The sequence below is a fragment of the Schistocerca gregaria genome, chromosome 2 (genome assembly GCF_023897955.1).
Source record: "Schistocerca gregaria isolate iqSchGreg1 chromosome 2, iqSchGreg1.2, whole genome shotgun sequence".
Taxonomy (NCBI): Eukaryota; Metazoa; Arthropoda; class Insecta; order Orthoptera; family Acrididae; genus Schistocerca; species Schistocerca gregaria.
In genome coordinates this window covers 404,317,284-404,344,368 of record NC_064921.1, presented here as the reverse complement: position 1 = coordinate 404,344,368, position 27,085 = coordinate 404,317,284, and the positions used below count along the sequence as shown (strand labels likewise).

The window sequence follows — 27,085 nt, the reverse complement described above, 5'->3', positions numbered from 1 at the left end:
TGTGTGTGTGTGTGTGTGTGTGTGTGTGTGTGTGTGTGTGTGTGTGTGCGTGTGAGAGAGAGAGAGAGAGAGAGAGAGAGAGAGAGAGAGAGAGTCAGTCAATTAGCTAAATGGAATCAGCGCAGTAAGTAGACCTGACGTGAAGGCCGTACACAATGATGAAAAAAGCAGCCTTCGCGTTTGGAAGCTGCTCTGTTTGTTGATATATCAACTGGGCTTTCTAGCCTTTCTACAAGGTATGGTGTAGTACTTACAGTTACATAATCCTGCTTAAGAACAGTGGCCGGAGAAACATCGAAACCGAAAGGAACCAGAGATGAGAGCAACGCCTAGTCAGCGACAGTGGATTTGAATGCTCAATAGGAACTGCTGCTAACGGTGGATGCATATCAGTCTCAAACAGTTTATGTGAGAATATTGGAAACGGAACTGCAAGCAGTGGACATTTGGAGTTTAGGTACATAAGGCAGCATGTGTTCGGTGGGCCAAACGTCACAGAAACTGGGTAGCAGCTGAATCAAGGGGTGTAGTGTTGTCCGGCAAGTCACGATTTGGCCCCCTCTCAAACTGTGCAAGACGTCGATTGCACCAAAGGCTCTATAAGACTTTAACCTGGAACATGTGGTGGGTGTCGTTATGGTTTTGGCCGTTTTCCATGGCACGACGTGAATCGACTCATTCAGGTTACTGTGACTGTGAACCAACATGTTTCATTCAGCAGTGTGACCCAGTGTTGCGGTTCCCACCACTTCTTCATGGTGATTATGGTCTGGACACCCCTCGACTTCCAAGATGACAGCAGCTGTGTTCACAGGACTGCACGACGAAGTTACTGATTTGACGAAGACGCAGGCATTCTGTCACTGCTCGAATGACCCGCTAAACCGCCCAACATTAAACCCGTAATAAATGTCTGGAATCATTTGCAACAACAGGTGAAACGTAGCAATCGACTACCGTGTCACTCGGTACCTCTACAGGATAAAATGGTCTGCAAGTGTGTCCAGATGGATTTGGAACTTCTGTAGAAATTTTTGGGCTCTCTTCTTTGCTGCACTCATGCCATTATCAAGAGTTAGCACGATTTCTCATGACATTATTTTGTCCAGAGGTTTTTGAAATACATATAGACGATTTTCAGTTTCCTTTTCTCTGGCACATAGTATTTTAGAATTAAATAAAAAAGTTCCAATCCCTCGATTCTCACCAAAGTTTTGGGAATGTTTCTCTTGGTTTTGAAGGTCCTGCCGAAATAACGCCATTGGGATTCCACATGCCACGCTACCAGCTAGCCCAGTACAGCCTCCTCTGCCTTTAGGTGTAGAGAATGAAAAGCACAAAAAAATTAAATTCCAGGTAATAATTACAGGAAAATCCCCCTGGACTTGAGATCTCTTACAGTCCACAACCGTTTATTTCACCTAATTAAAACACTAAAATAACTTGCCGAAACACTCTACCAAAGCTAACATGCAATCCACACTTACGAATTAGCCATAAAAAAAGCCACTATGAAAGAAAACTGGCCAAAATGAAGACTAAACCACTCGATTGCCGTATATACCTACAAGACCTCATCCACCCCACTGTCGTCTTGCAGATGTCGTATGGATCTCCACTTCCCTCCCCCCCCCCCCCTTCCCCCCTCCCCGAGTTGTACTATAGGTACCAAATCTTTGAGCGTCATGAACTCAACTTTCCATATCCTTTCATTCTTCCCTACCATTATCGTGAAGCAAATAAATAAAAGTTCCCCCATCTAGTTTACCTACGCCAGACCGCAGACAAATCGTATCTCTAAACCACTCTTTATCTCCCATGCTTGACGCCATGCTGCCAAATTTCTGTCATCACACCCCACTTGTCCAGCTTCTATATATGCTGCATGTCCCTTGCTAGTGTAATTTTTACCGCCTTTCCCTTCCAAACCCTGATAACATCCTGAGATCATCCTATCAACTAGATCATATGTGGGTAATACCCAAATGATGGCTTTCCCTTCATAACCGCAACCCTATCTACCTCCTACCCCCCACATCCTGTCATTTGGCCCTTCACTAAACTCATTAAACATTCTTTCTCACATCACTTGCTCTTCAATCCCCTCTGCATCCAAATCACTCACCTAGAACATGTTTCCAGGAGCCGAAGTACTGGTATTCTTAAAATTCTTAAAGCCGCGCATACAACCATCTCATTAAGCCCTTCAGGATCATTGTTAACATATTTCAGTGTGCTATTGCTCTGGCACTCGGACCATCAGAAGAAATTAAGAGCTGAACCACAGCTACAGTTTCTTCGGCTTTTTCTGTTTCTTTTATTCGCAGCTGAGCATTATGTCTTGGAGTCAACTGCTAGTACATAGATACCTAAAAGTGTCTTGCAATCTCCACAGCTCACTCATTTTGTACGAATATCAAACAATATTCTATTTAAATAACGACGGTATTTACATCGACGAATCACTTAGATAGTAGCTTTTCGTCCAGTCATGTGCCTGCATATCTTGTTGGGTCTCTGCAGTAATAATGGTGCCACAGAAGTCGGCAAGGGAAGATGAGTTTCACTACATCTCGCAACAGAGCATCTGTGGAGGACAGATACTTCTTTCAACGGAAGAAGGGGTTTGCAGTTGATCTTGCTACTCCGACCAGAGTATCAGCTAGGATGATCGTTTGTGACAAGTTCAAAATGCATATTGGAGCGGAATACGCACTTGGATCCCCGACATTGATAGAAAAGTGGGAAAATACCGCGTTTTTTTGAAGCTTTGTGTCCGTCCCTGAAGCGCGCTCGGACCGTCTCATTGCTAGCGCATAGCTCGAATTAGGTAGGGATCCGGTAACCACAGTCTTTGTTCCTCACATCCAGTATATCGAAGAAGAGAGCAAGTAATTTGCTTACCAAGTTTGGTTGAAACCGGTACAATTTCTTAGGACGAGATGTTGAACATACGTGTATGTGACACATATTGCACACATATATGTCTTATTGCCTGCTGTTTCACACCAAACGATTCCAGACAGAATTTTAAAAATTATCTGTGGTGTTCAATCGTGTAGTTTGATCTTGGGTTGAAACATGTTGACAAAATAATTTGGTCCCCGTAATCTGATGATGCCCTACAAAGTCGAAACACAACATTAAATGGATGCGGAGTCACGCCAACTCCATTGTCGTGACCAGCTGAGCAGGGTTTCTCGGTTGAGTAACCATGGTGCTAACAGTCCGATCGTGGTGGTAACACGGATTCTCGTGCCCAGGGGAGTACAGCACATTCATGTGCTCTTCGCTCCATCCACGTGCACTGCAAGCTGTGTGACACGTTGCATTGTCCTGCTGCGTAACACATCATTAAAGAAATATTTTCATAATCAGGACTGATTTATAAAGGAGTAATCTCTACATGGTTGCTGTACCAGTCAGCTAGATGGAGTGGGAGATGGCTTTTAATTATATACATATTATTATGAAACATCAGTGTATCTGTTGAGAAACTGAACTCACTAAACATGAACTTAGTCACTCCCAGAAGACGTCGCGGTAATACCGTGTAACATCGCTTCTAGCCTTGATGTTCGCCTAAATTTGGCGACGAAGAGAGTTCGCTAGTTTTTTCCTGTAAACCATATCCATCTGGTCCCGCTAGTTGTCGATTGCTTCCCATGTACCTTCTATGTATGGTGGTGTTAATTGCTACGTTTCGCGAGCGCTTTCAGATTGTTCCAAACAATTATGTGGGACTAAAATTAGATTAATTAGAGGAACAAATGAAATGAGATGATGGTATGGCATTATTGACTCGGAGTCCTGTTCGGTCTCCTGGTGCAAGTCTTTCTATTTGGCGCCACTTCGGTGACTTTGGCAACGCTGTCTTCTGGACCATGAACTGGGGACTGAGGAGGGCAGACGAGGTGTAATGGGCTGTCTGAGTGCGAGCACGGCAGTTCTAATCTTTAGGCTATCTACGGTGAAGATGTAAAAGAAAGAGTAACGCATACTTGGTCATTTGATTCATATTTAGCGATCTACGGCATCTACAGCGATACCAAGCTACCATTGGCCTCTTTCAAGGTGGCGACTATAATTTTGCCGGGTGAGTTTATTCCGTATTGACAGAAAGCGGGCGCATACGGTCCGAGAGTTGTGGCTGTGTATGAGCGGAGTGGAAGGCAGCGCGCAGCAGGTTGTGGAGAGCCGCGCAGTACGCCACGCCACCCCGGTCGCAGATAAGGCCTTAATGGGCCGGGGTCGCTATCGCCGAGCGGGACATATTTATCACGGCAGCGGGCGGCGCGCCGGGGGTCCCAGCCTCCTGCGAGGAGCCGGCACCGGTCCAGGCGCGGGGCCGAGCAGCGAGAGCTGCTGCTGCGAAATTTCCCTCTCTCTGTTCGCCGGTTTGCACTGGTCTCCAAAAATTACAGCATCTATAAAGAAAACAGGTGCAAGACGCTAGTGCAACCACCAATAGAATATTGTTTCAGTGTCTGGAGTCCTTAGCAAGTAAGCATCAGGAAGGAGCTGCTAGGATTGTAACAAGTTGGTATGATCCATACGAAGGTATGTCCAGTCACATTAATGTGACCACATGTCAAAAGCCCGAATGACCACCTTTTGCTATGCGATCCTGTTCCAGGCGAGCAGGAAGAGAGATAACGAGGTTCTGGAAGGAACCACAATGGATGTGCAGCCATGCCGATTTCAGTGCCTTGCCCAACTGCGCTACTTTTCTCGGTTGAGGATTCATGGTGCAAACAGTCCGATTTGGTGGTACACTCAGATTTTCGATTCGGTTTAAATAGAGGAATTTAGTGACCAGAGCAATACAGTAAACTCATGCCGGTGCTCTTCGAACCAAGCACATCCTCTGCAAGTCATATGACACATTTCATTGCGTTGCTGGCAGGTACCATAGTGCCAGGGAATAGCAAACTGCATGCTTGTGTTGATCCATTGTGCTTCCCAGAATGATGAGATCACCCAGGTGATGCCACGAAAATATTTCCCAGGGCATAACACTCCCTCCTCTGGCCAGGATCCTTCTGAAAATTGTTGGAGGATCTTTGTTTTAAGGCGTTTCATTCCTTACATGCTAACGGCCATCTGTTCGATAGAGCACAAAATGTGATTCATCTCAAAAGGCCAATTATCACCAGTCAGCGGATCTCTAGTTGTATTATTGGTGTGTAAATTCCAGACTTCATTACCGACGAAAGCAGACAGCACGGGTGCACGAAACAGGCGCTTGCTGTAAAGGTCCAACTTAGCCGTTTCATAAATTCTTACACCCTTGTCCCGGAAGTCAATGGTCATGCGTTTTGGACGATTCCGCATTATGAAAACGGCTGCACCGTTTTCCACGTCCCCGCTGGTACACATTGTATACCTTCCTATGCTAATGCTGCCATCTGCTGTCTGTTTGGGTTAATGTACGATGACGTCGGACAGTGGCGTATAGTGCAGTAGTGCTCGGGGAACGTAATTTCGCAACTTTCCAACGCTCTTCCGTGGTTTTCAAGCAAACCAACAGCTTTTCTGCCTGACGTTCGCACGCTATGGCAGCGAATTGCTGTCGCATCTTTGACAACGTTCTCCACCAGCCCTGGACGGAAACTAACGGAGTCACTTAGTTCTATCTTTGATATAATTACGCTCTACGAGTTTCCTTCAGTTGCCCATAGGAGACAGGCGATTTCAATTGGCTGTTCTCCTGTACATTGTCCATCATCTATTGAAATGCAATTTGACACATTGCATTATACATCAGACATTCGTGTAATATTATGTAACTTCTTATTAATCTTTTTACAACTGATTTATCTGTACAGTACTTATATTTTTTTGCGTAGTGCATACCTGATTAGCTGTTGCTGACCTGTTGCGATAAGTGGTGCGTGGAGCATCCAGTACTTAAGCCTCAGCCCTCGTACACTAAGCAGTAGCTAACGTTCATGCATCCACGATACCTGTGCTCCATTCACCACCCCCACCTGCCACCATGCCTATAACTTATTTTAATTTCGCTCAAATTTTACGTACCTTGGATTAACTCTTATTAGTGATTTCCTCGAAATCTATATTGCATTTACATTTCGGTTCATGTGGTCTGATGATGGTCACTATTTGACCGAAACCGTTTGACATTTTTAATAATTTTATTGATATCAAGACTTTTTTAATTTTAAATTTATTAATTTTTAGTTTAAATTTTATGACTTTGAAACACCCTGGGTACGCTATGCTCGCCATATGCTGGAGGATACTTCGTACCAATATTAGCAACTCCATGTCCTAATTCAATTGCGTAACGAGGGAGGATAAAATGACTGCTTCTCTTACCTGCCCTTATTTCTCCAGAGTTCCTCTTATACGTGTTCGCTAAATTAACCCAACAGGATTTCGCATCAACTACACCATTGTTCCAAAGATTCCCATTTAAGTTGCCTGGACCCATTTTTATCATGATTATTCTGGTCTGTTAAGATCCTAACGGCGCCTCTGAATTCGTCTGATGGCTGTTGTCATTCCTAACCTTTACCTAGCTGATTAAGAAGTGTCGACTTACTTCTTTATTGTACAACATTTGGAAACAAGTGTAAATAGTATCCTATATCAAGAGCTGAAACTCTAGATACGCGTTCAAGTCTAGTCGGAGATCCACCGCATTACAATGTGTTGCCTGCATCGGCCATGTTGATAAACGCAGAGAATAATCTAAATTATGCATAAATTAATATATCGAGGTAAGTAGAGCATAAATTAATATAGCAAGGTAAGTAACAATCCGAATGCCGTTCTTTCATGAGACACCAAAGTTTCGCGTCACCTTTGCTTCTTTACGTTCGTGGAGATTCAGTCTCACATTGTGTATCTGGGTTGCTTTCCTCGTATGAATGTATAAGACGAATCACATGGTAAACTGAATTCGAAAGATTTAAGGAAAGAGTTCATTCGATGCCAACAGCTTGCTCTTGCATTTTTGTCCCGCTTTTTCTAAAGTACCGGTAGCGGACTCAGTGTAAGCTTGTCGCAAAAAGAAGGGAGGTCAGTGAGGAGCCCGTATCCAGGAATGTGCGTTCCAAGTCGCGCGGCGTCGCGTCGCAGATAAGGCGGATTCCTCCGCTAATGCGCCGGCTAGGAAGGCCGGCGGGAAGACGAAATTTCGGCTCCTGTCCCTCCAATTAACGGCGAAATGGGTCGTCCAGATAGGGGACACGGTGCGTGCAGCTCGCGGAGTGGTTCATTAAGGGCAGCGGCACGCCTGCTCCGCTGCTACGTCGCGGCGCGGCGCGGCGACCGTGGGCGCAACAGGTGGACCCCTGGCCTGTGCCTGCCCGTCCCGCAACCTTGCTTCTGGACTGGACCTCTGGGATTGGGGGGGAGGGGCGGAGCGGGTGCTTAATGGCGAGGCAGTGCTGCCAACAAGCCCAATTAAATGGATCAGTTCCAACAATTTGTCGATCCTGTCTCTTGGACCATTAGACAATACATTAGTGGACACGGAAATCAGAAAGTAAAGACACAGTTTCACTGTAGGTATCCATTTGAAGATGGCTAGACAAAACACACACTTACTACGACTTCTTTTTAAGCAAAATTGCATTATTACAGAAAATCCATACACACCAGGGACATTTCATAGATAATGCGCACTATTTTTTTACTTACACGTTTATTATTTTAATTATTTTTTTCAATATCTCTTTACAGTCCTTCATAGTCTCCCTGCTTCTCTACAGCTCAATCCCAACGTCTCGGAAGCTCTATTATTTCATCCAGGACAGCACATCTGTTCACGGGTCGAATGGACCGGGTAACAGTGGTGGAAAGCTCTTCCAGAGGAAGACAACGATGTCCACGTATAGATTTTTTCAACTTTGGAAACAATTCCAAGTCTGGTGGACTCATGTTCGGGCCGTAGAAAGGATGCGGCAACGCTTCCCATCCACAAGACAGGTCTTTTTCTCCTGTGATGTCTGCCTGTTTGACATAATATATGACTGTCAGTATTCTAAGACAAATAGTTTGTACAATTTCACTGGATAATTTCTATATTTTCAGCTTCGAAGGAATATGGGTTGCTTTCAACCAGTCTGTTGTACCCTATATCCTGGATGATCGTTAATAACCGAAACCGGCAGATGATTAATGAGACAAACAAACAACTGAGGGCTGTTGAACCTCATCTCATGGAAACATTACAAATTTAAAATGTTCCTGATGGATTCTTACTCAGGTGACATCGACTGACTTGTCCACTTTCTAAGTCACTGAACTATCCTGACAAACTCATTCTCCTATTACTGTGCCTCCACTGGCTACAAAGTGCTCCCTGTTTCTTTCAAAAGACTCTCTGTCTTGTGATACCTAGAGTTCAGTTCTACTTTACATAAGGTCTCCGGATGCTTTCAATTAGACAGTATGCATTACCTATAGAAAATCTGTACAGGCCATCTTACTGTCACGGGTTCAGACGTGGATTTTTCCCCCGTTTGCATCTTCCTGTCTGACTCACACTGCCATTTCACGTTATTTCTCCTACTATAGTTTTTCCTTTTGTGTTGTGTCGAGTCCATTGAGAATTCCTGTCAAATCGTACAAATGTACATTTCGTATCGCCTACATGAGCATCTGGTATTGTGTTGTTCTGTTGAAAATTTTAACAGTAGCTAAAACACAATGGAAGGCTGCTACTTACTAACAGCCGCTAACTATCGTGCGTCCCTTAAGCTGTGAAACACAAATACGAGCTGTAACGAAAAGCAACGGACACATTGTTCACACTTGGAAGAAATAAACTATTCGGACGACATGGTTTAAAAAGGCTTCATTTTCTCTTTCTATAACTCTTCATAGCGCATAAATCATTCAATAAATGCCGAAATAATGAGGGAACAGTCTGGAGCGGTGGACGTAATTACGTTTGAGGTGATAATGAGATGGTGGTGGGAGGGTCATGTTGTCATATGGATGAGTGCTAGGAACACGATAGAAGTTGTCTTCTGGATTCCAGGAGACCAGAAGAGACCGAGACGCTGACCTACTGGGAAATGGGCGGATGACATCGGGAAACATGGGACATCCACTAGCAACATGCACCCTTGAAGACTGAAGTGCATGTAAAAGAAACGGATGTGACGTTATTGATAACTACTAAACATTCTGTAAGTATATTGAATCGTTTTGTTTATTGACAGATCCTTACTTTCCACTTTTCGTATCTTCCTCCAGACCGTAAGAACTATCGATATGAATATGTATCGATACTTCTGTAACATTTTCCCTTTATATTCTTCAGAATGATAATCTCACAACTACGTTCACTTTTTCCTCCTTGTGCAGCTAATGCTGCAGACAAAAGACAGCTGACTGTCACGTGCTGTGTAGCCGCAGAGGCTAGTATTATTCCATGACGCTGCGACATTGGAAATGACTACCAATCGCTCGCGAGGGAAGCGTACACCCAGTGGGTTGCCAATTTTAGCCGCGGATCTAGTATAAGAGTCGTTTAATATGCAAAGCACCAGGTATTTTTCTTTTTATCGTTGATGTATACAGGAAACCGTCTTTTTAGGTATCTTATTTTAATGAAAAATAATCAGTCGTGACAAGGGATGATGTTTCCTTATTATTACTGGTGATATATGTCTCCTGGCGTGTACTACAGCTCTGCTTAACGTCTACGCGGCTCACTAATTGTGTCGCCCTTTAGTCATAGGTGCTTCAAATATGATGTTTTTTTTTCTACATGTCTGTGAGATTTCGAACAATTCCAACAGATTTCAGAGCTGTACTGAGTCATCAAAATGATATCTACGCAACATACTCGTTACAAGCAACGTGTTTCGATTGAACTGACTGCGGAATAAGAAGCCGTATAATGCATGATAATGATGCTCTTGATAGGATGATCGCTGGGCGATGATAACAAGAGTTAAAGGCACCAGGAAGTGAGAGTTCGGTAATCGATTAACCTGTGGCCCAGACATCCATCTGTGTGGGTCACTTAATGTTCTCTATTACTGGCCGAACGGTTCTAGGCGCTTCAGTTCGGAACCGCGCGAGCGCTACGATCGCAGGTTAGAATCCTGCCTCAGGCATGGATGTGTGTGATGTCCTTAGGTTAGCTAGGTTTAAGTAGTTCTAAGTTTGCAAAAACAGACATAATGTTTTATGGGATAACAGCAATCAGTGATTTTATAATGTTACTGAGCGGACCGCGGCACAACACTGAAATGGCGGGAACCACGGAAGCAGACCGTAGAGGAAAACAAGTTCACACCAGCACCATAGATATATAAATCGCCCTATGTTTTTTAGATCGTATAAAAATGATAATTTTACTGTTTTTTTTAATTCTGACAAGTACAGATTTTAACCTTGACATCTACATATTTTAATTAAGTATTTTTAATATTAAAAAAAGATCTTCTGAATACAGTATGTGCAAATGGAATGTAACAAATGTACCAGACGCCACCTGTCGGTAATAGTGTTATAAGTAATATAAATGACGTGCACTCTGCCAACCGATTTTATGTGACGTAGCATGTGAAAATTGCTGGATTTGGACATGTTACTCCTGTAACTGAAACATCAGGTACGTTCTGGTACATTTGATGTTGATTACATAGGATGAAAAAGATTTGCTTCCGTAAAATAGTAAATTAGTATCATTATTTTTACAGATCTGAAGATGGTTCTGAATGAACCGAAACCGGTCATATGAATAAAAAAAATGCAATCAAGACGGATTTTAAGTAACATTATAGTTCTAAGTTCTAGGGGACTGATGAACTCAGATGTTAAGTCCCATAGTGCTTAGAGCCATTTGAATTTCTCTGTGTCGGATACACTTAGCAAAAGATGAGAGCGTAATTCATGCAGTAAAAGCATTGACTACGAACTGAGGACAAAAGCCTTTACCAACATGGAATACGTATTCATAGTACTATGATATAGGGTAGAGAAGCTGGTGGACACTATGTAGGAAAATAGTACAAGTAAATGAAATATCGACCGATATTGTCAGCAACTTCTAACTCTTAACAATAAGTATGTTATAAGACAAAAAAAGTAGAGCGTTATTTACTGAACTGCCTGGTACATTTTAGGCATAGCAAATACCACGGCAGTGACATTCGATTCTCGGGGCTTTTCGACGTTCAAAGACTTACGAGTCAAAATATTTGTACATAAAAATTTCAAGAAAGAAAATTTTCTTTATTGATTACCGGTTTCGGCTCATTGACGAACCATCCTCAGAGCAATACGAGCTCTGTAACAATATTTGATATTAGTCAGTAACGTTGTCAGTTTACACAACTAACTGTGTTTTTCATTTTATGGTGACTAGCACTAAGAATACGACGTTGTGTAACGACTGTCATACACTGAACAACGTTTTAGATTGATCTTAGGTTGGCTCTACGATGAAAACGGTAATAATTAAGAAAATTCGCATATTTGACATATGACTTTTATCCGCACATGTTTTAAATAAACAGATCGAGCATCTCCCCATTGACAATTTAAATCAACAGATCGAGTATCTTCCCATTGAGAACGTGAAAGAATAGCTTGCGAGTCAGTTGAATACTGTGATGGAGCACCAGCTGCCTAGGAGTGACAATGGCGTAAACACCTAAAGCGGTAGACTAGACGTCAGCGAACACTGAGGTGCGTAATCGGACTTTTTTTCTAATTTTCTACCAAACAATTGCATACTGCAAGAAATAGTATTTCTTCGTGAGGAAACACTAGGAATAACAACGATAATAATGATGATAATGATAATAATAACAATCATTGAGGTGCTTCCGTGGGGTGGGACAGTCATAAAATAATCTTTTATTCGTCGATACATTAACACGCATATTGCAGTGAAGTCTACCCACACTGTACCAGTTCTGGGTATTGCACACAGTAGTTCTCATACGCGCTTGATGAATCTATCATTATCATTTTACCAGTATTCTGTATTACACCTTGACTAAATGGCGCTACAAATACACCACATGGATTGATAATTTATTATTATTATTATCAATATTATTGCCCAATTACGAAAGAAATTCGTTGTAACGATATAAATTTCTGGAGGAACATTAAAAAAATAAAAGTCTCGAACGCAGCACGGCTGAAGTTGTAGTCGGCCGCCTCAGCCGGTTGTGCTAATTCTGCTGCTTCAAAACTGGTGTGCTCGTGTGATACGAAACAGGCTTGTAAAAAAAATTTAACCTCGATTTTACACGACGCTTGACAAGTGCACAGCACTAGAGCCTCATTTTTTAATTTCGAGCAGTTAGGCAAAAATATTTAAAAACACCGCGAGAAATACATGCTTGAATATAAATGCAGATGCTACCCAAGGATGCAGGTTCCACTGTGGTACTTCATTACGAGCGGCACCTGTCCAGTGTCCACAACACGTTGTAGGTGTCAGCTGTGGTCAGCACACAGCTCCGTGTAGTTGTGAGTGCATTATGGCGCAGCTAAGTGAATACGGATGTGGCAAGTTGTTCCTGATTGTATGGTGGGTTCTCCCATAGCCAATAAAGCCTAAGTGTTTCGTGTTTCAAGAGGCAGGGATCGAATATTTCTACCTCATACAGGGAAAGCGAAGAAACACCATTCGTTAAGTCGTTACGCGGGCGAAATAGTGTGTTGAGTCATCGTGACGCATGATAACTCAGACGAGTTGTGGCGATAAATAAGAGGACGACAGCTTCAAAAGTCACTGCAGAAGTGAATGTCGCAGTCTCTAAGCCTATCAGCACAAAACAACAGGAAGGGAGCATCGTCAACTGGGAACTGCAGCCGGACGTGGTGGCTGAGCTATTCTAGGCGCTTCAGTCTGGAACCGCGCGACTGCTACGGTCGCACGTTCAAATCCTGCCCCGGCAGTTTTAAGCAGATGACCTCAGATGACCACAGATTTTAAGTTGCATAGTGCTCAGAGCCATTTGCGCCATTTGGGAATTGCATGGTGAGCTAAACCATACATCAGTGAATGCAAAGCTCCGTAATAGGAAAACTTGGTGCCGAAGCTGTGAAACCTGGACTATTGAGCTGTGTAAGAACGTCATTTTGTCGGATGTGTCTTGTTTCACATTGTTTCCAACAACTGGTTGAGCTTGCGTCTGGCGCTAGCAAGGTCGCATACTGCTGAGGATTATGTGATAATTTTGGCTGGTCAGGTCCATCCCACAGTACAGTGTTTGTTCCCAAATGATGATGCTGAGTTCGAAGTCGACATGACAGGGCCCCTACTCACACAGCTCTTATCGTCCAGGTTTGGTTTTGTGGGTTTTGTGAGCACGAGGATGAACTGTCGCACCTCCCTTGGCCTCCACAATCTTCATATCTGAACATTATTGAGCCTTTTGTAGTCTATTTTAGAGAAGGGTCGTGATCGCTATCTACCTCCATCATCCATATCTCAACTTGTCACTATTTCGCGGGAACAGCATACAATTCCTTTGAAATCGACACGGGACCTGTATTTATCCATTCTGAGAGGACTGGCGACTGCTTTGAACACGAACGCTTTTCCGTATTAGGCAAGGTAACGTGGTGTGTTTGTGGTGTTCCCATGTTGTTGCCCACAAACTTGCGAAACTCGGTGAGCCGTTGGGTGTAAGCTCCCCTTGTCAGTGGAGCAATGTGACGCATTCCTGTGCCGGTAGTGCCAGCCGCGCTAGCCACCTGTGGCGCACCTGCAGCTGCAGCCGCACCTGTTGCTGTTGCAGCCTCCTGCGCGCCTTGCGGCCGTGCTTCCTGCCGCGCCCCCGCCGCCGCTTCCCGCCTCCACCGCCCCCGCCGCCCCCACCTCCGCCTCGGCCCCTCTTTCCGCTGCCGTGGCCACCTCCAGGTAGCGGTATAATGTCGCCGTTTGCATCTGCACAAAATAAAAGTGTGTCACACTAATGCTCCACCTGTACACAGCGAACAAGTATATTACAAGTATGTAACTCTAATACTTATTTTCCATCTTATCGGCTGTTCACTGATTTGCTTTAAATATTCTGAAAACAAAAGTATGAACTCCACATAGTAAAATACTTTCCTATGACTACAACATCAATGAGTCACAAACAGAATTATTCATCTCAAAAAAGTACTTGGACCTAAGAACGTTTGTGAGTATGAAATTCAATTGTGCATTGACCCAGTCTTAGGTAAATCAGACGTCAGACATCGGTTCATTAGAATAATACCGAGAAAATGGAATGTCTACAAAAATACTTTTGTGTTCCATATTGGAATAACACTCACGTGTGAGGGACCCTCACCACATAGCACTAACAGTGGATATCAAAAAAGTGCAGCACAAATGATAACAGGTTTCCTTGACTCACAAGAGAGCATTACGGCTTAATGCTGAAAAATGTGAATTGGCAGACACTTGAAGACAGAGCCGCCACGAAAGCCTGCTTCCAGAGTTGCTAAGCCATGTATTTCAGCCTCCCACCTACGACGCCCATATAGGGACCGAAAAAACAAGATTACACTAATTATAGCACGCACAGAGAAATTTAGGCAGTCATTCTTCCTGGGCTTCGTAATAAATTAGAACCGGAAGAAAATGTAACACTCGCTACAATGCTAAGAATCCCCCTCCTGTATTTTAAAATTATTTGCAGTGTGTGTACATAGATTAGAAGTAAATGATGGTTGTCTTTTTGGTTCTATGAGGAAATTTGCGAGCCTTATTAAAAAAAGAGATACGTATAGAGGTGCAATTGTCCGCTCAAATAGCAGCACTGCAGTTATGAGAAACGGGAATCTCATGTTGAATCACCATTTAATCTAGACAGATAGGCAAAGACTCCCGTCATGAATCTTCAACATCTTCTCCAGAGGAAAAACGATGACCGCTATGTTGGTTGGTTGGTTGTTTAGGGGAAGAGACCAAACAGCGAGGTCGTCGGTGTCATCAGATTAGGGAAGGACGGGGAAGGAAGTCGGCCGTGCCCTTTCAGAGGAACCATCCCGGCATTTGCCTGGAGCGATTTAGGAAAATCACGGAAAACCTAAATCAGGATGGCCGGACGCGGGATTGAACCGTCGTCCTCCCGAATTGCAAGTCCAGTGTGCGAACCACTGCGCCACCTCGCTCGGTGATCGCTAAGTGCATAAAGTCTGTTCAGTTACATGTATATGTTGTGAAAATAGGTCCTACCGTGACACGGACCAGAATTTTTATCAATAACTCTCATTTTCTACAGACATTAAAAGCTAGAACACGCAACACTAGTCATAGCAACAACGCAGTATAGAAGTGAAGGAATATTGGGCCAAGAGGAAAGTTCACCAGTGTTCACGACTGCGAACGCAGTGTTATGTTCGAACAGAAATTATAATAAGCATTGTAGTGTGCTTCGTGACTTAACATACAGTTAACATCAGCGACCCTGAGTGTATGCGTGTGAAGTTTCAAGAAACTTGACTGATTACAATAATAATAACAATAAAAATTACAGTCGTAAACAGCCCAAGAGGCAGTATCGATTTATTTTCCAGTATGAACAAGAGACAGAGCAATAATAATAATAATAATAAACGAACTAATTTGAATTTAATCATATTTACACCACCAACTAATAGTACACGCTGCCCTTTCTTGAGTCATCACGTCACCTCAGTATGAAGCGAAGAATGCTGTGTGAGGTGTCTGTTTTGTCTTTAACTGTTGATATTTTGTTTTACTCGTACGGCAATTCCAACACAGCCTGGAACTCGCTTGAACTGGTGCACAGAACTGCCCGTAACTGGTACACATATTCCATGAATGTCCCCTAGGCATGCAGTCGGACTGATAGATCGTTGTAGAACGAATCTTCGAAAGCGTAACGTCGCACCCTCATCAGGTTACTCCTGGTGACTGACATCCTGGACCAGTGGGTGCGATATATGCTACGGTGTCCCTCCTTCCCTCCCCCCCCCCCCCCCACCCTACCGCCGCCACTGACCCTGCGTGTGGACTGTGCGGTGTTGGGGGTAGGTGGCGCTCGAGTTTCGAGTGGTAGTCCTCAGTTGCGCTCCGCCTTCACCGTGGTCGGTGTTCCGTTTCCGCTGGACAATTGTCAGTGCCCACACTTAGTCAAGTTGAGACCCATTGTTCTTGTTGATAATGTTCTCATGTAGCCGTGTTTCGATAGCCTCCTCGTACGCAATCCCAATAGTGGGATTTGTTTTCCAAGGTTTTTGTGTCTTCCTATTTCATTTTTGTTTGGTTTCAGGACACCGCTGAATTTGTGGGCTACTGGAGGCTGGCGAGCCGTTTATGTTCCCTGCTCCTTTCTTTAGTTGTGAGAACGGTTTGAAGACCAGCTGAAAAAGATAGCCTACATTCTGTCTGGGACTCAGGAAATCCGGAGAGTATTACTTGGGATGATGACGAATCCAATCATCTGCTTTGAAGCGAGATATTCAATAAAAGAAATGCTTATATTAGACGAAAACTAAATGTTAAACTCATTACAAGTATAACTGAAAAAGTGACAACTCTAAAGACCATTTCCAACTTAGGTCTAGTGACAGCGTGACTAAAGTTGCAGTACGATGTAATCGAACGGGAAAGAGGATTGTTGCACGTTCCTTAAAGAGGTGGCGTGAACAGTTCCGAGGTGGAACAGGCCCAAAGGTCTAATCTTTGAAGACGATGATCTTGATGATGATTGTCTCGCACGGGAAAACAACTACGTGTCTGAGGAAAGAACAGTCCTGAAAGAACGATTAGCTGTTGCGCCGAGAAGATCCCTGCACGACTAGAAGGTAGTGGAAACTGTAAATGAGACTAGCTGTATGACCGCAACCTGCAGCCCTCAACACTATGATGTACGGTGATGTATCTATTTCTAAATCTACATGATTACTCTGAAGTTCATAATTATGTACCTGGTTGAGGGTTCATGCAAGCCATTTTTTCTACCTCAGGTTACCTTTCATTAGGAACATGGGTGCATTCTGACACTGTGGTCTGATTTATAAATTAAAGAGCACAGGGGTCAGTCCTCCTTTTCTGCAGGTTTTATTTGGCAAATCGAGATTTTGGTTAGTGCCTAGCTGTTATCAATGCACTATTTCATAGTCTCAATGCATGTCGGTTCTCTGTTGTTCGAGCGTCAGTCATAGTTCTTGAGTATTCAAAGAACTGCGACTGACACCCGAAGAGCAGGGAACTGACATGCATTGAGACTATAAAATAGTGCATTGGTAATGGCTACGCACTACCGTTACATTGCGGAAAATCGCGTGGGAAAAATAAACACTTCAATTTTTCCGTTTGAGCTCTGATTTCTCTTACTTTATGACGATTATCATTCCTATCTATGTAGGTGGGCGCCAATCGTAAGAGAAAGTTCGAAATTGAAATTTGGCGAAAATATCTGTCCAAAACGAAAATCGCCTTTGTTTTAATGATTGCCACCGCAACTCGCATATCACATTCCGTGACGTGACACTGTCTCCCCTATTTTGAGTTGATAGAAAACGAGCTCCTCTGTTTTGGAGTTTTTACATCTACATCTACATTTATACTCCGCAAGCCACCCAAGGGTGTGTGGCGGAGAGCACTTTTTGATGTCTTACGTCAATCCTCTGTGGTACGGATACCATATCGCGCAGTAAAACGCAATAAGAAGTCGCACAAGCGTAGTACAGGCGTCTCTTTAGTACACTTCTTGCATTTTCTAAGTGTTCTGCCAATAACAGACAGTCTCCCACAACATTGTCTATTTGAGCATTCTAATTTAAGATATTCGTAATTGTAATGCCTACCTTCTGAAATTATCATGCCAGAGGACATGGCCTAGCTGACCGCTAGCCGCTCCGAATTCTTCGTAAGGCATCATTGCCAGTGATCATGTGACCAGCACACGTCTTTGTCGGCTATTAATATTGATAAACAGTTGTATGCCATAAACAAGAGAAAAGAGAGTAGTGCGCTTTTGGAGCGAATCACATACCTGGAGCGTTAAAATTCAATAATCACTTCCAATAGCATTTATCACCTGAAAACTAATCTGCAGCGTATGGGGAGCCCATGCAATAGTGTTAAATACTTCAGATCTGGGTCTCATTTTCGGCAGAACCAGAGGAGGATCGCTTCAAGGTCGGTCGAAAAGACGTCAGTTTAGTCGCTTCACTGTTTTACAATGACGCAAGCTACGACACAAAATTGTTTTATTCGAACTACTTAATGTTTGAGGACGAAAGCACTGGAAGTATACAATCAGATTGGATTTTTATATCTGACCTATGGATTAGAATATAAATTTTAAGTGTGGAAACCATTCAGAAGGTGATGGTTGTTCGGTGAGGATTGGAGAGATTTGTGAAGGAGATTGATACAGGAAAACATGCAAATGGGTAAAGTAGCTAACTGGGGCAGAAAATGCATTCTGCCAGATATGTAACAAGAGGAGTGGGTGATTAATAGACAGTGGGTGTCGTTGCTGAATTCAAAGAGAAAAGAAGACCGAAACTTCGCAACAGAAGAGACGAGTAGATCGTATTAGAAACCACTCACGGCGAGCATCGCTGAAGTTAGTAGCTCATGAAAAGTCTATCGAAGGCTTTTATCCAGCAGTGGATGTCGAACGGCACAGAAAATAATTTAACCGTGACTAAGCCGTAGCAGACCCGTGTTAAAACTTTACTCAGTAAACTTTATTTTCATCTTGGGGTTGAAGCTCTTTTTTCCGTGTTTGCTTTAACAATACATTTGTTTTTGGATAGGGTCCGCCTGTAGCAAAACACAATTTTGTTTTTTAACCCAAACATGTTTCCCTGCAGTTGCAGCACCTTCAGTGGGCTTTTAATTTATGGCTGTTAAAGATAAAGAATGTTCTTTTCTGTTTGTGTACATGTAACTATCAGTTTTTAAATTGTAATTACAGATATTTGAAAAAAATACATAAAATTATAAATTCATACCTTTTTAGCACATGGTGTGGTTTTTCTGATGTATTGTGTTTATACGAGGGTCACTCCAAAAGAAATGCACACTATTTTTTTTAATCCATCTTTTATTCTATACATTTGAAAGTTTTACAGTGCGTAGATACATCCTTTAGGAACAATACTTTCATAACTCCACATAATTTCCATCCCTCTCAACTGCCTTACGCCATCTTGGAACCAACGCCTGTATACTCGTACGGTAAAATTCTGGACCAACCTGTTGGAGCCACTGTTTGGCAGCGTGCACAAGGGAGTCATCATCTTCAAACCTTTTTCCACGAAGAGAGTCTTTCAGTTTCCCAGAGAGATGATAGTCACATGGAGCCAGGTCAGGACTGTAAGGCGGATGTTTCAGTGTTGTCCATCCGAGTTTTGTGATCGATTCCATGGTTTTTGACTGACATGTGGCCGTGCTTTGTCGTCCAACAGCAAAACATCCTGCTTTTGTCGATGTGACAGAACACGACTCAGTCGGGCTTGAAGTTTCTTCAGTGTCGTCACATATGCATCAGAGTTTATGGTGGTTCCACTTGGCATGATGTCCACAAGCAAGAGTCCTTCGGAATCAAACAAAAAAATGTAGCCAAAACTTTTCCGCAAAAGTTGTGGTTTTGATTTTTTTTTCTTGGGTGAATTTGCATGATTCCACTCCACTGATTGCCTCTTCGTCTCTGGTGAAAAATTATGGAGCCATGTTTCATCATCTGTCACAATTCTCCAAGAAATTCATCTCTACCATTCTCGTACTGTTTCAAAAGTTCACTACAAACCGTTTTTCTTGTTTCTGTGTGAGCCACTGTCAACATCCTGCGAACCCACGTGGCACAAACCTTTTTTAACGCCAACAATTTCAGTATTCTGCAGACACTTCCTTCCCCTGTCCCTTCGTAGCGTGACAATTCGTTCACTGTGGTGCGACTGTCAACAGTCACCAATTCGTTAACTGTCTCTACATTGTCTGGAGTGTGTGCAGTAAGAGGCCTGCCGCTGCGAGGACAATCCTCAATATTTCTGTGCCTGCTTTCATCACGTAACCTGCTAGCCCACCGACTAACTGTACTGCGACCGACAGCAGTGTCTCCATACACATTTTTCAACCTCTTGTGGATGTTTCCCACTGTCTCGTTATCACAGCAGAGGAATTCTATGACAGCACGTTACTTGTAACGAACGTCTAGTGTAGCAGCCATCTTGAAGACATGCTGTGACGGCGTCACTCACGGGAACAGGTTGAACTAAGTTTGAAAACAAGCGGGAAGGATGTATCTACACACTGTAAAACTTTCACACATGCAGAATGAAAACGGTATTTTTACAAAAACAGCGTGCATTTCTTTTGGAGTGACCTTCATACAGTGACTGCTTTGTTTCGCAGTTTGTCATCTGCAACCACTTACACTTTAAAATAGATAAATTGTTTAAGCCAAAATTACGATTTGAAAATTGTTATTTCTGTGCCTGAAATTAATTACTTCTGTCTACTTCTGTCTTTGTGTGTGTGTGTGTGTGTGTGTGTGTGTGTGTGTGTGTGTGTCTATTTACATTATGTTTCACTTACGTTTTCTTTTTCCTCATCTTCATCTCTGTCAAACACCATATACTGAGCTGTCGCTGTCACTTTCACTGACATTGTTTCACTGTTTACCAGCTGTAAAAGCAAATATGACGGACAGTGGAACAGTTGAAGGTGTAAAAACAAGATGGCTGACGGTGGAACAGTTCAAAGTGTTCCTGGCGGTTGTTCTGAATCTTTCAGAGGTGTCTGTGCATTTTGTGTGTGTGTGCGAGAGAGAGAGAGAGAGAGAGAGAGAGAGAGAGAGAGAGAGAGAGAAAGAGGAGATGAGTACTCTCCTACACTCGTGGCTGACGCATCGCTGTCACGAAGTGAGGCCGAGCCGAGGCAGTTTCAAGTAAGTTTTTACGTCTGACAATATGGATATGTAGTTTTAGCTTGACGATGTCCACTATGGACAAACGGTAGTTATTTTTATTCTGAAGAAGGTTGGGTTATCCCGACTGAAACCTAGGTAAATTCTAGGTGAACGGTGCAACTGAGGCTGTTGGTTATTAGAATTAAAATTAATATTTATACAGTTGGTGACAGGGCAGCGATATGTGGAAATATTTAAGTCCTTATCTGCTATAATCGTCTGTATGCGGCTTCTCCCCCTCCCTGCCCCCGCGGTGGTGTGCTGTGTGTGTGGTGCGTGGTGGCGGGTACCTGCAGCGTCGCGGCCATGGTGCGCGGCGGATCCCCTGGCGTGCAGCAGCAGGTCGGGCGACAGGCGCGGGCCAGCCGCCTCGGGGTCTTCCGCCTCGGACTCCGGCAGCTCGTTGTCCTCGATGGAGCGCTTCACCTGCACACCACGCGCACATTAGCACAAGACGCAGTAGTAGCTGTATTTCGACATCACACACCAGGAGCGTGAAACACGGCAACCAAGAGGGCGGGGCTCTCAACGGCGAGTAGGTATTGATATTAGTTACGAATGAACTGACATATAGTGTCTGCATACAATTCTTTCCTTTGCTCAATGTAAATGAATCCAAAGTTGGCAAATGTTTGCCACAGCTCAGTTTATCTTACACTATCCGCAAACTCGACACCAACAACCATATTGTTTTCCTTCTAATTTCCAATCCTGGTATACTGCTCATAACAACAACACTACACTTACCCCCATTTCGTCACTCAAAGGAACTTTTACTACTTCTCTCTCAAAGACAATGAATATTCGTGCAGCCTATAAAATCTCATTCTTCATTACCTTCTCTACTTTCAATCAGAGCAATCCTCAATATTTGTCTCCTGCCATCCACCTCTCCCCATCTACCCTCGTCATTTTATAACATCCCACTTTATCTCTTCGTTTGTAGCGACATTTGTCGACCTTAAGGAACATCTAAGATTCCCTGTTCTAAGTCTACTCCTTATAAGTTCATGCCCACTTTCTGTGTATGTGCAGCGCTTGCGTTTTGTGACCTTCCACTTTCAGTGTTATCCTTTTTTATTTCTTATTTAAAAAAATACAATCCACAGAATACTTTTTTAGTACCATCAATAAAAACAATCCATTTACTAATCGTAAGAACTTATGCTAATGTTTCACATTTCTAATTATATTGTCTCTTTTGTGTATGTCAAACTGATCAGATGAAGAGTGGGATGTCTACGCCGCTGACAGACATAGTGCTACCCTCTCCTAACCCTCTCCTCTCGTATAGGGTGAAATGGGTGCAACAACAAGAAAATAAGGATAACATAATATTTATAGAGATTATTCCTTCGTTTACAGCCGTCTGAACCCCTAGAATATTTGCAGGCGAGTAAAAAAGGACAGGCAACATATACAAATAGTATAAAAAGTGTCAGTTGAGTCTGAACAACAAAATGTGTGAAGACATCCGCGAGTTTCACTTGGATTCCTGGTACGTAATAAAATCTAGAGGTTGCCAGTTCAATTACATATCTAGGGATTATATTAAACAGCAACCTTCAAATGGCAGACTAATAATCTTTTAGAAAGCACGAACCAAAGGCTGCGTTTTATTGTCAGCACCCTAATAATTTGAAACAAATCCAGTAAACTAACTGCTTACACTACGCTTGCACTTATTTACCTTTAGTACTGCGACACAACACTCCGTCCTCACCAGATACGACGGACAACAGTTAGTCGGTGCAGCGACATGGATTGCCGGGTCCTGTCACTACACATTCACTGCACAGCAGGTTCGGCAAATCTCCACGGTCTCCCTGATATCATTCCATCTTACACTGATTTCATCCGCATCGATTCATTCATTTCATTTGAGTGCAGATAATCGATTCACGTCATTATGTAAGAATAGGCAACAGACCTCCACCGACTGTTCTCCTATAAATGCTGTGCCCACGTTTCCCTCGGTGCTGTTCCGAAATCTTAGGTGAAAAAAAATAGGAGTTTTCGTCAGGGTTTGAGGAACAGTCACAAAATCTAAAGGTTAAGACGACTGAAGCAGCAAATACGTGTCTGAGTCCCGCACTGGTAGTTTCCACTACACACTCGTATTCCTTACTTTCACCGAATGTTGTAATTAGTAACAGTAGCAAAAGGAGACCCCATAAACATTAAGTTACCTGTTAGGTCTGATGAGAAACGGGTATTCATTGGACAAATATATTATACCAGAACTCACAGGTGATTACATTATCTCCCAATTAGGATGCATAGATCCTGAGAAATCAGTACCCAGAACAACCACCTCTGGCCGTAACAACGGCCTTGATACGCCAGGGCATTGAGTCAAACAGAGCTTGGATGACGTATACAGGTACAGCTGCCCATGCAGCTTCGACACGATACGACACTTCATCAAGAGTAGTGACTGGCGTGTTGTGACGAGCCAGTTGCTCCGCCGCCATTGACCAGACGTTTTCAGTTGGTGAGAGATCCTGAGAATGTGCTGGCCAGGGCAGCAGTCGAACATTTTCTGTACCCAGAAAGGCCCGTACAGGATCTGGAACGTGCGGTCGTGCATTATCGTGCTGAAATGTATGGTTTCGTAAGGATCGAATGAAGGGTAGAACCACGGCTCGTACCACGTCTGAAATGTAACGTCCACTGTTGAAAGTGCCGTCAATAAGAACAAGAGGGCACCCCATACCATCACGCCGGGTGATACGCCAGTATGGCGATGACGAATACAAGCTTCCAATGTGCGTTCACCGCTATGTCGCCAAACACGGATGCGACCATCATGATGCTGTAAACAGAACCTGGATTCATCCGAAAAAATGACGTTTTACGATTCATACAACCAGGTATGTCGTTGAGTACACCATCGCAGGCGCTCCTGTCTGTGAAGCAGCTTCAACGGTAACCGCAGCCATGGTTCCGAGCTGATAGTGCATGCTGCTGAAAACGTCGTCGAACTGTTCGTGCAGATGGTTGTTGTCTTCCAAACGTCCCCATCTGTTGACTCAGGGATTGAGATGAGGCTGCACAATCGATGCGGATAAGATGCCTGTCATCTCGACTGCTAGTGATACGAGGCCGTTGGGATCCAGCACGGCGTTCCGTATTAGCCTCCTGAACCCACCGATTCCATATTCTGCAAACAGTCATTGGATCTCGACCAACGTGAGCAGCAGTGTCGCGATACGATAAACCTCAATCGCGATAGGCTACAATTCGCCCTTTCTCAAAGTCGGGAACGTGATGGTACGCATTTCTCCTCCTTACACGAGACATCACAACGTTTCACCAAGCAACGCCGGTTCATCTGCTGTTTGTGTATGAGAAATCGGTTGGAAACTTTCCTCATGTCAGCACGTTGTAGGTGTCGCCACCGGCGCCAACCTTGTGTGAATGCTCTGAAAAGCTAATCATTTGCATATCACAGCATCTTCTTCCTGCCGGTTAAATTTCACGTTCGTAGCACGTCATCTTCGTGGTGTATGATATGCCTATGAACTCAGTTATTTCGTACGCTTTTAATTTCGAAAAATAAAATACCAGATGTAAATTTAGACTTTGACGGCTTATACTACAGATGAAACGCTCTATTGTTTCGAACTGTAAGCTAGTACTGAAACACCACAAAGTTTCGATGATTGTCATACTCATGATTTTCTGTTAAAGACTATATGGTGCTCTTCGAAACGTTGCAGTATTTTAACGCTGTCGTCTGGTTGGAATCCCAAGGGCTACCGTTAAACATTATATTGGACACTTTGTCTACAGCCCTAACTTTGAGAGCCCTCTTCCGATGTCCAGTAATAGGGTAATCACCGAGAGAAGTAAGATTACGTTTGAATATCATCGGCTACTTTGTTATGAGTTAAAAATTAAGGAAAACACACTTGTATACCTTCATAAATTTCGAATTACTTTCTGTTGATGTTACATCGTCTATAATTTTAAAAAATCATATTTTGCGCAGTTGGCAGTTCACAGCTTGGAATCTAAAGAAAATGTAACGTTTCATCGGGAGCTGGCCGCAGAAGAGATCTCCAGTTCTTACATCGAAAATATCGAAAAATCAGGTATTCCATTCGTCAGTATGTACCACGACCGTTTTTCCTCAAGGTTAGACCTATCGTGAAATTAAAACCGCACAGGAAATGCGATGAAACGTTGCACATATTTGTTGCGCTGTGTCTCTGGAATGCCCGCCCAGAACGTCACATTTGTCAGTTCCGAGAGCACAGCGAGCACGCAAAGATGCCTAGAGCAATACACTAATGAGCCAAAACGTTATGACCACCTGCTTAATAGCTTGTTTGTCCGTCTTTGGATCGGAATACATAACTGATTCTGCGTATCAGGGATCCGACAGTCTGTTGATAGTTTGTGGAGGTGTGTTTCATTGGGTGTCTACGCACAGGTCATGTAATTCGCGTAAGTAACGGGCCGCTTATCTGCGTACTCGGTTCCCGATAGCGAACCGTATGGGTTTCATAGGATTTACATCAAGTTAATTTGGTCGCCGAGATATCAACGTGAGTTCGGTATAAAGCTCCTGAAACCACTGAAGTGCTGTTCTGGTAACGAGACACGAACAATTAAACGGTATAAAGCTCCTCAAACCACTGAAGTGCTGTTCTGGCACCGAGACACGAACAATTATATTGCTAAAACACGACAACTCCGTCGGGGTAGACATGAAGGTTGAAGGGATGCAGGTGGTTTTCAGCTTCGGCGTGTCTTCGATTACTACCGCAGATCCCATACACGTGCAGGAGAATGTGTCCCGTACCACAATAATGCTCCCAGCACCCTGCGTCGTGGCGCACTGCTTATTTGGAGCCGCCGTTCACCTCGATGACGGCGTTTGTGGAGACGACCATCGACCTAGTCTAGCAAAAATATGATTCACTTGAAGATCCGACACATTTGCATCGATAAGTGGTCGATTCCCAACTGTCCCGCGCTTACTGCAGTCGTAACTGACGATGTTGCGTCAACATGTGAACAGTTAGTGGTGGTCCGCTGCGGAGCTCCATGTTCAACATTGTGCCTGAACCAGCATTGCGCTCTTTCGGCAGAGTTGCCACAGATCACCATCTAATCCTACTCTACATAGTAGACAAGCCTCCGAAACCCACGCTCTATGAAGAGTCGTGGACGTCTAACCATTTAACATGTAGTGATAGTTTCACTGTCCTACTTCTTTCCGTAGATGCTCACGACAGTAGCACGTGGACGTTCGACCAGCTTCGCCGTTTTCAAGATACACGTTCGCAGGATCTGCGTAATAAAGTCTGCCTTTTGTCAAAGTCGCTTACCTCAATGGATTTTCCCCTTTGCAGCCCATATCTACGCCTGGGTGATGCCACGCCCATGTCTACTCCGCTTACATACTTTTGCTACAGCGTCATGTGCCCACAAAGCCACCAGGCGGCATATAACTTCGCGCTGGGTTTCGGATTATCAGTGTAGAGTCTGTCGACTAATGTGATGTGTGTGTTGTCATTCAGTTTCTTCACGCTGAAGGGTTCTGCCTGATTTCATGCAGCCCACGTGATGTAAATGACGTGCATGACAGTAAGATGCGGCAACGGTGCTGGAACTCAAAAGCAGAAAGTACAGACGTTCATCATGCAAGCGATCAGGGAAGTAAGTGAGTATCATCCGATGATCTTGTTCAGTGAGTGGATCAAGTGATACGGGGAAAATCGTCTATGAAGCGCAGTTCAGAACAAGCGAACAGGAATGTTGTCATCAGGCTTCGTCTTCCTTCATGACAATGCTCGGCCGCATACTACAGCTGAATCGCAGTAGCTCCCTCAGCGCTTTCGACAGGAAGTGAACACCCACTATACAGTCCCGACCTGTCTCCCTCTCATTTTGATCTCTTTCTCAGGTGAACCGCAGGCTATGACGACAGCAATTTGGCACAGACAGTGAGCTGAAGACCAGCGTGGAGAATTGGCAGGAAGTCAAGGCGGTTACCTTCTACGACGATGGTATTGCAAAGTCGGTACAACGCTACGACAGGTGTCTAAGCCGGAGCGGCGACGATGTATAGAAGTAGCTAGAAGGCATAGCTAAATGTTGCAAATAAAACACTCAATTTTCACTGTGGTCTCCATTTTACGAGCGATCACACCTTTAAAAATAAAAAAAAGATA

At 43.7% G+C, this 27,085-nt stretch overlaps 1 protein-coding gene across 5 annotated transcripts in view; it reads right to left on the bottom strand.

Annotated features, from left to right (window-relative positions):
• Positions 1-27,085, bottom strand: part of LOC126322757 (uncharacterized) — a 672,754-nt gene that overhangs the window by 73,022 nt on the left and 572,647 nt on the right. For 3 of the 5 annotated variants that reach the window (XM_049994581.1, XM_049994583.1, XM_049994584.1), the window contains exons 5-6: positions 21,191-21,326; positions 13,737-13,900 (exon numbers count right to left, since the gene is read on the bottom strand). In XM_049994581.1, the coding sequence (XP_049850538.1) occupies positions 13,737-13,900; positions 21,191-21,326 (300 nt within the window). Of the gene's footprint in view, positions 1-13,718; positions 13,901-21,190; positions 21,327-27,085 lie in introns of all 5 variants that reach the window. The other 2 variants (XM_049994580.1, XM_049994582.1) reach the window with 1 other exon arrangement.